The sequence below is a fragment of the Anabrus simplex genome, chromosome 6 (assembly GCF_040414725.1).
Source record: "Anabrus simplex isolate iqAnaSimp1 chromosome 6, ASM4041472v1, whole genome shotgun sequence".
Lineage (NCBI taxonomy): Eukaryota > Metazoa > Arthropoda > Insecta > Orthoptera > Tettigoniidae > Anabrus > Anabrus simplex.
This window is the reverse complement of record NC_090270.1, coordinates 303,946,493-303,961,006: the sequence shown is the minus strand read 5'-3', so window position 1 is coordinate 303,961,006 and position 14,514 is coordinate 303,946,493. Positions and strand designations below refer to the sequence as shown.

Here is a 14,514-nt window from a genome sequence, read left to right as displayed (position 1 = left end):
TCCTTTGATATCGTAAACATGTACCCAAGCATTCCAATTTCTAAATTAATTCCCATCATCAAAAGTAACTTATACAAAAACAGTCATTTGAGTAAATTGGAAATTCAAGATTTCATCACATTGTTGAAATTAGTCGTAAATAACAACTTTTTTACGTTTAATGATACCATCTATCAACAAAACGGTCTGGCAATGGGTTCACCTGCATCAGGCATTCTTGCAGAAATCTATCTGGACTTTCTCGAGAACACTAAAATCGACAATAAATTCGACAATATTCTCCTTTGGGCTAGGTACGTCGACGATGTCCTAGTAGTTATCAACGAGAACTTGGAAGATGCTCACACCACACTCCAAACACTTAATAACATCGATCCGCATATTAAATTCACATTGGAGTCAGAAGTAGATCAAAAAATCAATTTTCTGGATATTACAATCACCAGACAACAGGAATCTCTAACCTACAAGATCTACAGAAAGCCCACCCAATCGGCCGTCACAATCCGACAAGACTCAGCTCACCCCCTCCCCCACAAAAAAGCAACATATAGCAGTCTTGTACATAGAGCATTCAACGTTCCCATGAATAAAAATGATCTTCATACCGAATTGAATACTATCCGCTACATCGCCAGATTCAATGGCTTCAATAGCCATTTCATAGAAAACATCATTAACAAACATAAATTTCGCCCCAAAACCACACTTAAAAAAGAACCACCTAAACATGACTCTCTTTCCATCTTCACTTACGTCAATGGAATCCACAAGATCACCAACGTTTTAAAGAAAAAAGGTATGAAAATAGCCTTTAAAACCAACAACAACAACACACAAATCTTACATAACACATCACGTGTTAATAAAATAAATAGGTACACAAAATCAGGCGTCTACAGGATTAAATGTAATACATGCTCTAATATTTCTTATGTGGGGCAAACCGGCCGGAGCTTCAACATTAGATATTTAGAACATTTCAATGCAGTCAGATACAACAAATTTTCAGCTATCGGCCAACATATGGTCGACTATAATCACAAATTCACGAATATTGAAACAGACATGGACATTCTCAAAATAGCTAAGAAAGGACCTCTACTCAATATAATAGAGAACTTTTACATTCATTTAGATCAATACTTTAATGCCAACTATAACCTTAACGAAATAACTGAGAAACCCAATATTTTATTTGACCTTTTCATTACTTATTACAGAAAAAACAAATCGGTCGTTCAAAATTCTTTCTTTAAGTCCATTAAGGGTCCCCCGACAGTACAAACACCTTCACTTCCTCTCCCGTCCACCCCGCCTTGAACCTTCCCATCCCTCCCACCCTCCACCACTTACGTCATTCCTCCCCTCCGTATTCACCTACCCCCTTTCCTGCTGATCTACTCCGCGCCATGCTCACTCCGTAAGTTGCATTCAATCCAGCAAGTTTGTTCCACGCAGCGCAAGGTGAGTCATCGTTTATATTTTCCGGTGCCTCGCTTGTTCTCCATTCGATTACCCGCGTTAATACTATCTTCTTTCCCCAGGTTCATTGGGGTCCCGATTGATCTGAGACTTCTGTTCAACACAGAAAGCCTTTAATTCCACCATAGAACAGGTTCAACTTTGTCAATTTTAATCTGGTGCTAGTCTCATTGGACAATTCTTCCCTCTACGCAAAAGTGGAACTTACATCTACAACTTTCTAGAAGCATATACGTAGTTATATATGTCAATCGTGCAACAGAGGAGCAACTGCCAACCTGACTATCTCATCAAGAGTTTTTACTGTGACTTCACAAGATTTTACTTGTCATTGTGAACACTTCTGTTACTTTTATCATTATTCGCAAATACGTTTTTTTCACTTTTATCTGTCATTCCACCACCATCCCATCCTTTTAGATCCTCTCATTTCTCCATACTATTTTTATCACTATGTCTTTTACTGTTGTAATTTGGCTAGGCTGATGATGGTCCACAGTGGACCGAAACTAGTACCTTTTAATGTCATTGTAATGTTTTTGTAAAAACATCACATGATTTTTTAGTATTGAGTAGGTGGAATATTAAAATTTTGTATTTACTTTAAGCATAGTCTCAACTCAATACGGAACCTAACAATGAAGTTTATTACTTTTAAATTGTATCTAACACAACAAATTGTATGCTTGTTTTAGTTTGTACTGGAGCTGATGGAAACTTGGATTTGGCAGTCAGATTAATACAAGAAGTGCCTAACCTTTCAGCTGCATCTCAGCAACGTAGCACCCAGCTAGAGGCATTCATTCTACGCCGAACAAGTTGTTTTATGGGTGGACAAAGGAGTGCTATATTTGATAAAGCTTATTGTCGCCTTCTAGCATTTGAATTATTGTTCCTGTGGAATGCGTTGCCGTCCTGTTCTGTTGAGGATATCAATCATCTGTTGGAGGGTAAGTTCATTTTTCATGTATTGAAAGGTATATGCAGACAGATTGAATGTGAAATTTTCTCAGATTTAAGCTTTCTTAACTTAGTAAACCAGATTATAAAATCCTGTACTTTAGTAGTTCAAATAATGGCGTTGCTGCAATTTTTTCTTATACTTATACCAGCTTTCAAACTTCTGTGATTGAAATTCTTCACTCTAAACTTCAAAAGAGATTTATTCAACATCTCTAAACCTCAACAGATGCATAGGAAATCCTAAGAACAAGTGAAAATGTAGAATTACTATTAACCCCTCAGCGTCGCAGCCACTTAAATAGCTTCCTACCCCACGGCCGGATGAGATTTCAACTACGCGCGACTGGAATACATCGATTCACTTAAAGCGTTACTGCAAGTATAACAGTAGCCCAATTTTCACGAAATTTGAAATTCCTTATGACAGAACTATGTACATGAAGATAATTACATAATTGTTTCACATTTCCTTAGTAATTTAGTGATAGAGTTCGAAGCACTCGTTGAGACAGGGACTCAAGTCACACTCCTGGCAGCAGTACACTGTCGTCTTCTTTTCGCCGTGTTTTGAACACAGGATACAATGTCTCTGAGGTTTGGATTTCCAACTCTTGGGTGCTAATTTCCTGATAAAATATCTTTCCTGCAACCTTGGAACTGTATTATCTGATGCGCGCCGGCCTTGAATATTTCGTTCCCCTCCCTCCCGAGCGTATTTTGTAAACAAACCTTTCTCCAACTGAACCCGATAAGGTAATTGCTCAATATTTGTCTCTGTGACCTGTGTGAGTATTATTAGAGAATTTAGCAATCAGAATTCACCATTGAAAACTTCTCTTTGACCTGTATAATTATCTAGAGTCTCTTACACGAAATTTCCAAGTACTGTTTCCTCCTCATCATCACTCTCATCATTTGCCACTGCTACATCATCTATTTCATTATCACTCCTGCTTATACTGTCACTACTACTTCCGACTAAACTTTCATCTGAATCATACAATATTTCAAGCACGTTACTGTCAGTCAAACCACGGCTGAGCACGGCGCGTCACACGGACTGATGAAGCTGCAGCGAGATCGAAAGCAACAGGACGAAACTGAATGAGGGGAATAACATTTATGACGAAACAAACCAACTCGATACATATTTCAGATAAAAGGTCGAGACAATGTCTTTCAAACGAGATATATACCATGAACAACTGGTTCTCGTATCGTATGACAGAAAGCAGCACTAACTGATGCCTACACAGAGCGCTCGTGGAGAGTTACGAAAATATTACAAGCTGAGAAATAAAGACAAATATAATAAATAAACCGCACTCCCAATGTACAAATAGAGCAAAGAACATCACACGAAAAGACAAACTTCTCAGATCATCATTTCCTTATTTTATTCTGTGGGAAAGAATGAACCAAACAGACTTTAAGAAAAGCAAGAGATTAGTGCTCAGACTTATTTGACAAATAATTATCCTTGCAAAAACAACTACACTATAACGATTTTTCAATTCTTATTTACAACACTGATAAACCCGAAAATGTCTTCTTGGAAACAAAACAATTTGCATATCAGTAACTCCAAAACTCTTAGCGCTATAGCCGTAAATGTGAAACCATGTATGGGTCTATACCACGTATAGAGGTCAGCGGCTACGGAAGAAAAGAGGGTCTATACCACGTATAGAGGTCGGCGCTGAGGGGTTAATGAACAATGTATTATGAAGTCCTGTTACTTGACCAACAACCAATGTTGCTCAAACAATGCAATGGTAGAGCGTGATCAGTAAAAGACTGTGCTTCCTCCATTTCTCTTTCAATATTTTTGAATTTCTATTTTCTCATTATATTCACTATGGGGGATGTGGAGTAAATATGAACCACAACCTCCATTCATGCTCGTTACTTCTTTCATTAAAGCATAAAGGCTATGAGGCTTAGGAAAAAGTTGTCGTCATCCAACACATGCACTTCCATGAGGTCAAGTGAAGGTCTACTGCTTGTGGAGCCATTATGGCCAATTTGACTACATGTGACTACATGCTCCAGACGTATCCAACTTTATTTAAGTCCGGAATTGAAGCAGTTCAACTGATAGCTGATAAGTCGGGGGCTGAGAAGGAATGGATGTGGAAGAACTGGGATTTAGAAGAAGTGAGCCTATCTGCTGTATTTGAAGACAGCTATGGATGTTACAGTTATGCCTGAGGAAGCCTTTGGGGGTGGTCATAGAGCAGCGATAGCACAGTGAAAAGTAAGCAAGGTCAAAACTACAAGAAAAGAGAGAAAGAAAGATTAGGGTCTGGAGACTGAAGGAAAAGGAGGTTCAGAAAGAGTTTAGGAAAAAATTACAAAAACTGATATCAAGGACAGATATTAGTCATGTTGAACAGGAGTGGAATAATTTTAAGAGTGCATTTGTAAGATGTGCAGAGAAAACATGTGGCAGAACATCAGGAAAGGTAAGAAAGAAGCAAACAACATGGTGGAATGATAGCATGAAAGATAAAGTAAAGGAAAAGAAAACCAAGCTCGATAACTGAAGTCGTTTAAGTGCGGCCAGTATCCAGTAATCGGGAGATAGTGGGTTCGAGCCCCACTGTCGGCAGCCCTGAAGATGGTTTCCCGTGGTTTCCCATTTTCACACCAGGCAAATGCCGGGGCTGTACCTTAATTAAGGCCACGGCTGCTTCCTTCCACTTCCTAGACCTTTCCTATCCCATTGTCGCCATAAGACATATCTGTGTCGGTGCGACGTAAAACAAATAGCAAAAAAAAAAAAAAAAAGAAAGGAAAAGAAAAAACTTGGAAGGAATGGAAAACAGAAAAGATTGCAGAGAGTAGAGGGAAATACAAGGAAGCAAAAAGAGTTTGCAAAAATGTAGTAACTAAAGAAAAGTTGGGAAACATTCACCCACGAAGTAAAAGAAGATTTCAATTGTGGGAAGAAAAATATATTATTTGGAATTTTAACACATTGCTGACCAGATGCTTGAACTTGTCACATACCCTGTGGACCGGACATTTTCTACTAAGCATACTAGGGTGCACTTGATTATAAAAATGTACATAAATATTAAACCAGTCAAGATTTTATCTTTAAAGTTGGTATGAGTATTCACCAATGCCCCTAGTAGTAATGGATTTGCCTTTACAAAAGCATCTTCAGCGTCAATTCCTAACACATCATTAATGTTTACATCGTTGTCGTCGTCAGAAACACTTGAATAAATAAGCACACTAGGTAAATTACGGCGTGTAGAGGCTTGAATATCACTTCCACTATCACTCTCACATTCAGTTTCCACTAATTCATTATCACTATATCCATTTGAATGATTATCGGCATATAATTCTTCTAAAATATCGTCAGCTAACACCGTATTCCGCGGATGCTCCATCTTGTCATTGACTGAACCGGCAGAAAGAAAGTCGACATTTCGAAACTAAATCAAAGAATAAAAGATGCTGTGAATAAAAGAAAAGTGGCAGATACACATCTACGATTTATTCTACTCAATATGCAAGTCCGAAATAGTTCAATATATGGTCAAGAGATGTCACAGGAAGACCGAAAACAATGTCGTGAATAAAACCGAGATTTCTCGGGGCCCGTCACCTACCGCTGGCGAGCGTACTACGAGATTTCTCGGGGCCCGTCACCCATGTGATAAGAAACTTTAGATCTCAGGGTTTGTGAATAATAAAGAAAGAATAATACTGTCAAAACCAGAAGAGATAATGAACAGATGGAAAGAATATTTCATTGAACTGCTGAATGTGAGTAACTTGACATTTGATTAGGGTATCCAGGCAGCAGGAATAGAAGAAGTAACAGAGAAGGAATCAGACATTACAATGACAGAGGTGGAATGGGCAGATAAAAAGATGAAAATGGGAAAATCTGTGGGAATACCAGGTGTAGGCATAAGTTTTTGCCATTTTTTTTATGTGTAAAGGAAACACGTAATTTTTATTCAAAATATTGGCCATCAGCTTCTAAACACTTCGCCCATCTTTCAGGTAAGTTATGAATACTATGCCTGAAAAACTGCTTGTCTTTAGTGGCAAACCATTTGTCGAGCAAGTTTCCAACTTTCTGGAAATTGCTGAAGTGCTGCTCTGTGAGCGCATGCTCCATTGATGCGAAGAGGTGATAGTCCGATGGCGCAAGATCGGGGGAGTACGGCGGGTGTGGAAGGATGTCCCATCCAAGCGATTTCAAGGTGTCTTTCACTGGTTTTGCTGTGTGAGATGGTGCACTGTCGTACAACAGATCACTTTACCATGTCTTCTGGCCCATTCCGGACGTCTTTCGATCAATGTGTGATTTAAATTAATCATTTGTTGGTTATAGTGTTGAGTTTGAGTTGGGTCATCATCCAGTAACGCCTGCAATTGCTCGTCTTCGCACTTTTGTGGTCTACCAGAGCGCATTATCTTTCGCATTGAAATCAGCACATTCAAATTGTCAAAACTGTATCTCACATGTTCTAATGGGAATTAACTGAGGGATGTTCCACCAATCAACACAGTGTATAAAACATGATTATTTATTGAGCGAAAACTGGTTTTGATTCCCTTGGAATCATCATCAGTTTGCGATAAATAAGTAAATCAAAGGATCCTAATAACAATCAACATGAAAACTGCCTTAAATACATTTACAATGGTTAACGTAAAATACATATGATCATAAAACATATTACTATTTACAGAAAGTTCTTGGAATCAGGTCACAGATAACTGCAGACACATATGACAAAAAAACACATTACTATTTACAGAAAGTTCTTGGATCTAGGTCACAGATAATTGCAATGCGTTTGTACACTGTTGAACAGAGCTTTAGGAAATGTGTAAAAACATGAAGTTGCAGAATACTGTGAGGTTCTTATTTATTACAGTGGGTATAAAAGAGATATGTTAAAATGTTCAGATATTCTTAGTTGAAACGTTAGTGGATGGTAAAAACATGTATTAAACTTGACGGTATTGCGAAGTGCCGATGCTTGCAGTTAAAACGATTAGCTGAGGGGTTGGGGGGACATCCTTCGTTGTTATATAACATCTGCTTTGTTGTTGAAACTGTCAACTCTTATTGTTGTTGAAGTAAATTAATCAATTAATTCCCATTATATAAGTTATTTCTCATCACGGAAATGAAAATCATAACTTATGATCACATGTTCAAATTGATTGAGTGTGTTCACTATATGTTTCTAGCAGTGAACAATGACTTTTCACAGCCTTTTTTCTTTTGATTAAATAAGAAAAGCAATGCAGTTCTTTTTCAGACACAAAAGTCAACATGATCACTGAATGATACAACACAGACGCTAGTGTTTGACGGACTCAACTTGTGTGCGTTGGTGGGTTAATGTCAGGTGAACAAACTGACATGTGTCGAATTCATATGCTGCGTACTGTTCGCTGGCGCCGTCTCTTAGTGAAACCAGAAAAGACTTATGCATACACCTGGTAGATGAAGTAGCCATAGAAATGTTCAAGGCTGCAGGACCAGCGATACTCCAATGGATGTATAGAATACTCAAGTGTGCATGGAGACAGAATAAAGAGCCCAAGGATTGGGAAAAGGCAGTTATAATACCAATACTCAAGAAAGGAGATAAAAAGATGTTTGGTTACTACCAAGGAATCATCTGTTCCCATGATGCCAAGATAATGGACAGGATATTGGAAAAAAGAATTGGAGAATAGGTGGAAAATCAGTTACAAGAGGGACAATTTAGATTCAGAAGTGGAAGGTCTGCAGTGGAACCCATTTTAATTTTGAGACAGATCATAGAAAAGAGTTGGGAATATGGGTAGGTTATGGTAATGACATTTATAGACTTAGAAAAGGCATACAACAGCATCCCCAGAATAAAAGTTTGGGAAAGCCTGACACACAGGAACATTGGCAAGGAACTAATAACAATGATAAAAGCAGTATATGATAACTGTTGCAGCTGTGTGAAGACAACAGTGGGCAGATCAGAATGGTTTGGAATTGACAATGGGCTAAAACAAGGGAGTGTGCTGTTACATTCATAATGGTGATGGATGACATCGTAAAGGCAGCTGGTGGTGATGGTGGTATTGATGAAGTACAACTGGGAACTATCCTCTATTAATACTAATCAAACAGAGAAGAAGGGGGAAAAAATTGAAGGGGTCCGACACTTGGAAAAATGAAGGTGTCAGCCAAAGAAAGACAAGGGCCATGAAGGGCATGAAAATGAAATACTCCCTAGGCCTCGACACCTAATACTGTTGGGGTCAGAAAAGAACAAGAGTTGACCAAGGGGGATTGGATAGGATAGATGAAAGTGAGGAGCCTGATACAAGTAAGTGGAAGCAATGTCAGGACTTGGCTATGGACCCCGTGGTCGCCATCCCACAACTGAACCAGAACTCAATGAATAGCATCTTTCAAAAATGAAAATATCAACAATGAAAGTATCAGTAACTGTTTGAATAACACAACAATGTTGTCTACAATTTTCAGCGTAATGATTTATGATAGAAATGGGGAACAGTCAGTGCTGGATTAAGGTGTTTGGGGGCCCTGGGCTATTTAAAAATGTGGGGCCCCTTCTTCGTAACCAAGCCCCCCTTCCCCCAGGCAGTGCCGGGGAAGGTACCTGGGTCTTCGGGGGTGGCAGTCATTATTGCTACCACTACACCAACGAGATCGGCAATTTATTATTTACGACTCCGAGTATTCCATACAATGTGACTGAAGTTTAAAATACACATTAGGATTCCCTTTCATTGTTCCTAAAACCATCTTCCTAATGCTCGTGCTTTTCAGTTCTGTAAAGACCTAATCTCTCTTAAAACAGCAGACTTAGATATTACAATATTCGCTTACCTGTAGAAGATTCCATTTCACCAGTAACAGTCTCTTCAGTCGTCGATGCACTTGTAAACTTCCTGTCAAAAAAATGTTGATATTTTCGGCAACTTTTCAATTTCTTTCAAATGTTGTTCTTTTAATTAATGTTTTTTGGCACCACTAGGATATTTTCTATCCATTTTGCAAGAACATTACAGTTGGAATTTACGAATCGTTCAATAATCTTGATGCAAAGATATAGTATAGCATGCGCATTCCACTGTGCTTCCCCTGTACCCTCCCGCTCACTTCTTAGAGCTCTTCCCCCCTTCCCCCTCTGCCCATACTCGCAAGCTGCCAGTTTCGTCATCAATAACCTTTGCAATAATTACAGTGCGTAAGTAGCGAGGATTCATGTCTCCGGACGGTAAGTGATTCTAGCAGTGATGAAATACTAATGCAGACAGGTGATAAGAAGGAAGGAAGAGTGCACGTTCGATATTTTGCGAGCGTAAATATTCATATACATGCACAAAGGTGGGGCAGCAGGCCTTTATATACAATTTTACGTTTGGGTAAGGGCTCGAGCCCTTTGGCACAGGGGCCTGGGGCTGCAGCCCCTTTAACCCCCCCCCCCCTTAACCCTCCAAGTGGCAAGCGCCTGATATCAGGCGTTTTATGCGTTTGCCCAGTGGCAACGCCTGATATCAGGCGTGTTGACATGCTCTTTATTTTATTTCGATAATCTTATTATTCATCAAAATGTGCTAATTACGAATCAATTGAAGGAGAAATGTTCGGCCATAATCATGAAATAGTTTGTATAATAACATCTTACACTAATCTAGTGAAAATCGTTGCCAAAGTAGTGTCATAATTCCGCTGTCTTTTGCTAGCTGCTACATACTCGGCGGCCGGCCACACGAATGTCTCAGCTGAGCCAGCTATATTTAGTCGCCAGTTTTCCTTCTGATATCAATCTGAAGTGTTGATATGCACTCATCTCAGTAATACTGAATCATTTCCTCACAGGAACAGTGAATAAATCTTCAAAGGGACTGTCTCAGATTGTTTTAGGTACAAAACTTGAACCTAGGCAAATCGTTTACTTTAGGCAAGGTGACGTTCTACTGGTTGCTTATAAAGATACGAAAACAAGGAAACCAGTCTATTGTCTCACAACGGGATGTTACACTGAGGGAAATGAGGGGTTGAAACCACTACTGATTCATAAGTACAATAACTTCATGGGAGGTGTAGATAATAAAGGTAAGTGCATTTTCCATGCCACTTGTTCCAGACCCACTAGAAGGTACTGGAAGCAGTTTTTTCCAAATCTTCTAGATATAACATTATTTGACACATACGTCCTGTACATAAAGAACACTGATAAGCCTTTAGCAAGATGAGACTTCATGATCACTATAGTTAGGAGATTGCTAAATGAACAGTTCCCAATTCCAGTTGTGAGGCCAACAGGTCATGCAGGAGGTCCCTCTCATGCTTTCGAAATATTGTCACAGAATAACAATCGCCTATGTGTTGTGTGCTTGAAAGTAAAGAAGAAGAAGAAGGAGAAGAAGTCTACATTCTGGTGTCGAGGATTTAATGGTGGTATTCACCAGGGGTGTTATAAACTAGTGCACTTCTGGAGGCCTCACAATCATGGAGTAAAAAGAAAGACCCACCCAAGTGACTGTGAGTGAAATGTACAAGTGGTAGCATACAATCGTTGTATAAATTGTTGTATAATTTTTCCAGCTAAGAACAGTATTATAAACTATATACTGGTACGCACCTATTTACTACGAACTGGTGCTTCTTTTGTATATGTCATTTTCTTAAATTTACCTAAATATAAACATTTTATATATAGCAAAACTTTTGCAAAAATAAATAATATAAACAAATTCAACATATTTTTGGTCTTACACTTTGTGGATGATAAATAACAGCTTTAGTATCATCATCATCTTATTCCTTGTACTTTTGAGGATAAAAGGGTGTGCTGTTTATGTATGTATAACAAGTCAACGATTTTTAACACAGTTTATACTAAGAGTCTGCAACACCGGTAAAATATCGCTGCCATTACAGGATAAATGACCGCCACTTCGAGGGTTAATCCAGCCCTGGGAACAATACAGATAAAATTAACACACTGCATACTCCCATGACCTCACTTGGAAAAGAGATATTGCCACAGAAAATAATTAACCAAAATTTTCGTACATACAAGGATTGCAAGAAGAATATCTGTAAAGAGTATCTGTAGAGTGAAATATATATGGGTTTGAAATTCCAAGTTATTAAAATTCTAGAATGAATGGGGTGAGAGAATATTCCTGGTACTTTGTGAGAGTTAAGCTGTCATCTGGTTGAGCAAAGTTATGTGAAGGTTGAAAGGAAAGAAGAGAATGAGGAATGGATATGCACTTTGCTGGAGTGGTGGCTAAGAGACAAAAAATGGAGTGGGCCTGATAATTTCAAAACAGCTGGAGGAGTATGTTAGAGTACGTCAGCGACCGGATAATGAAAAATTAGATGAGAATAAGGAAGTGAAGGACTTTGTACAAATGTATGCACCACAGACAAGGAACAAAGAGGATATTGAGGAATTCCTAGAGAAACTAGAAAAGGAGATAACTGATGTGGAAGTGATTATCATGGGAGACTTAAATGAATAGTTGGGAAATGAAAGACAAGGAAAGGAAGAAGTAATCAGACCATATGGATATGGGAGGAGGAATGAAGAAGGAGAGAAACTAGTTGAGTTTTGTGAGAGGAATGGAATGACTGTGGGCAACACATGGTTTTGAAAGAAAAAGTACAAGATATGGCTGAGGTAATAGAAGAATAAAATCATTAATTGATTACTTTCTGGTAAAAAGGACAAATCACAGACAGTTGATGGATATAACAGCTTTACCAAGAGAAACATTTCTTGGAGATCATAGAGTTGTGATAGCAAAAATGAGAGTGAAGAAAATGGAAAAATTAAAGGAGATAAGAGAGAGTAAAATATAAGTGTATAAATTAAAAGATAAGAATGAACAGGAAGAATTTCAGGAGAGATTGAAACAATAAATTCCAGTTACTGAAGTAGGAGATGTAGAAGATGAATGGGCCAAATTCAGAATGGCATTTGTAAGCGGGACAGAGAGTGCCTTTGGCAGAACATCATCATAGCAATAAGACTCTATGGATAAAAATATAAAATGCAAGAATGAACTTCTTGACGTTTCATGGAACAGCTTACTTATTCTTTCACTGCAACTTTAAATTAATCAATCAATCTATTAATCAATCATCAGCAGTTGGGACTGTTGCCCAGGTGACAGATTCCCTATCAGTTGTTTACCTAGTCTTTTCTTAAACGGTTTCAAAGAATTCGGAAATTTATCAAACATTTCTCATGATAAATTACTCTATTCCTTTTCTTATAAATAAAATTTGCCCTAATATATCCTTTGAATTCCAGCTTTCCTACCCTTAAAAGCCCCATTCAACCTTATTTGTTAATGTCATTCCATGCTATTTCTCCACAGATGTTTTAAGCTGTTTACATAACAGTCAAGTGCATTACCACGTCTCTGCTGAGGATGACATGAGAGTATATTTTAAATTTATATCCATGTTAGATTTGGCCAAGTGTATGGCCAGTGTTGGATATACTTCAGTGGCACTGTTCATATCTATATGCAAACAAAAGCACCCAAACTCCACCTCACATGCAAAATGCTATTTTTGTATGAGTGTATTTATTGATTGGACACAAACAGTAATAGGACTGATCCAGTACAGGAGGGATTGCAATAGCTATTAAGGTATTTCAGGCATTGTGGAAAAGTTAGTGTGATAGGTGGTGGGGAATTAGCTGGATAAAAACTAGTTCAGTTTTAATCCACAAAGGGTTTGACAGGACCAGATTTTCAGTATTGTCATTAGTAAAATAGACATTCTACAAGAGGAATAACTGTTAAGTTCATGTTTTGAAAAGGAAATTGTGATGAAATCTTGTGATTTGAATGGAGGAAGGTAGGCTACCTGAGAAGTTATTGGACTAGGCCTTCGAGGATAAAAGGAGCAGAGAGAAATTTAGGAGATGATGGTTAGTCTCCGTATTTTATGATTCAAGATAAATATTGAAGCAGTAGGAGCTATGTTTATGAATAGTGGCTTATGGAGGCAAGCAGTTTATCTGAGAGATTTGCAGTCTGCATGCTGAAAGGTATAACAGTCTATAAAGGAAATGTATTTATGTCCAAGAACTCTTATCTTCAATGTTTTTCCACTGTGTTGATTTGTTCTGTGCTATTCTAGATTGTCAGTCATCAGGACAAGAGCCGATGGAAGGGCTACGACATCTTGTCATGGGTGCTGCTCAGTGTTGTTTGGGCCATTTTGATGAAGCAGTGGCCAGCTTTCGCACTTGCCTGGCTAAACGAGGAGAACTAGACCAAGTTAATGATGTCAAAGCTGGTTCAGCAGGAGAGGAAAGAGGTCCAGGAGATCATCATATTTCAGCCTTTGCCTTATATGAACTTGGCATGTTGCTTTGTAGAAAACCAGAGGTAAGTTATTGTTGAAACTAGTCCTTAATTGGGCTCGGGAAGATGGATGTAATTTTCATGACAAAAAAGAAAACTTCAAAATTTTAATACTCTTAATATTTTCTTCTTTAGTGGTCTTTGTTGAATTCATTTGTATGTGTAAGATGATAAATGGTGAACACTTTCTTTTCACTTATAGAAGATAATAGTAATTTTATTGGTTTAACATCCCAATAACTACCTTTATGGTTCTTGGAGGTGCTGGAATTTTGTCCCGCAGGATTTTCTTTACGTGCTGGTAAATCTAACAACACAAAGCTCATGTCTTGTAGAAAGATGGTCTCATTCTTCTCATGTTATCTTCAACATGTGTCCTCCAACAATAGCACATCTTATGTAAATAAACCAGCCATCCTATATTTAAGTTTATTATTTGATAATTAGAAATCCTCACATTCCTTCATAATCAGTAATTATTACCACGGCACGAGACGCCTGTCTGTCTCAGGTATATTTTTTTCTTTTACGATTATTTTAACAGTGTGGTGAAACTGTTGTGCTACTCATGAGTTAGGAATCTTATGTTCTGCCGGAGCTAAGCGAAATACAAAAATAAACATAAATGATATAATATGATGATATGCGGTATGATGAATATGAATATGCGCC

At 38.1% G+C, this 14,514-nt stretch overlaps 1 protein-coding gene across 1 annotated transcript in view; it reads left to right on the top strand.

Moving 5' to 3' along the window:
- LOC136876500 (tetratricopeptide repeat protein 39C) overlaps positions 1-14,514 on the top strand; it is a 130,738-nt gene that overhangs the window by 107,771 nt on the left and 8,453 nt on the right. Inside the window, exons 9-10 of the mRNA XM_067150513.2 lie at positions 2,181-2,435; positions 13,616-13,866. Of these exons, the coding sequence (XP_067006614.2) occupies positions 2,181-2,435; positions 13,616-13,866 (506 nt within the window). The remainder of the gene's footprint in view (positions 1-2,180; positions 2,436-13,615; positions 13,867-14,514) is intronic.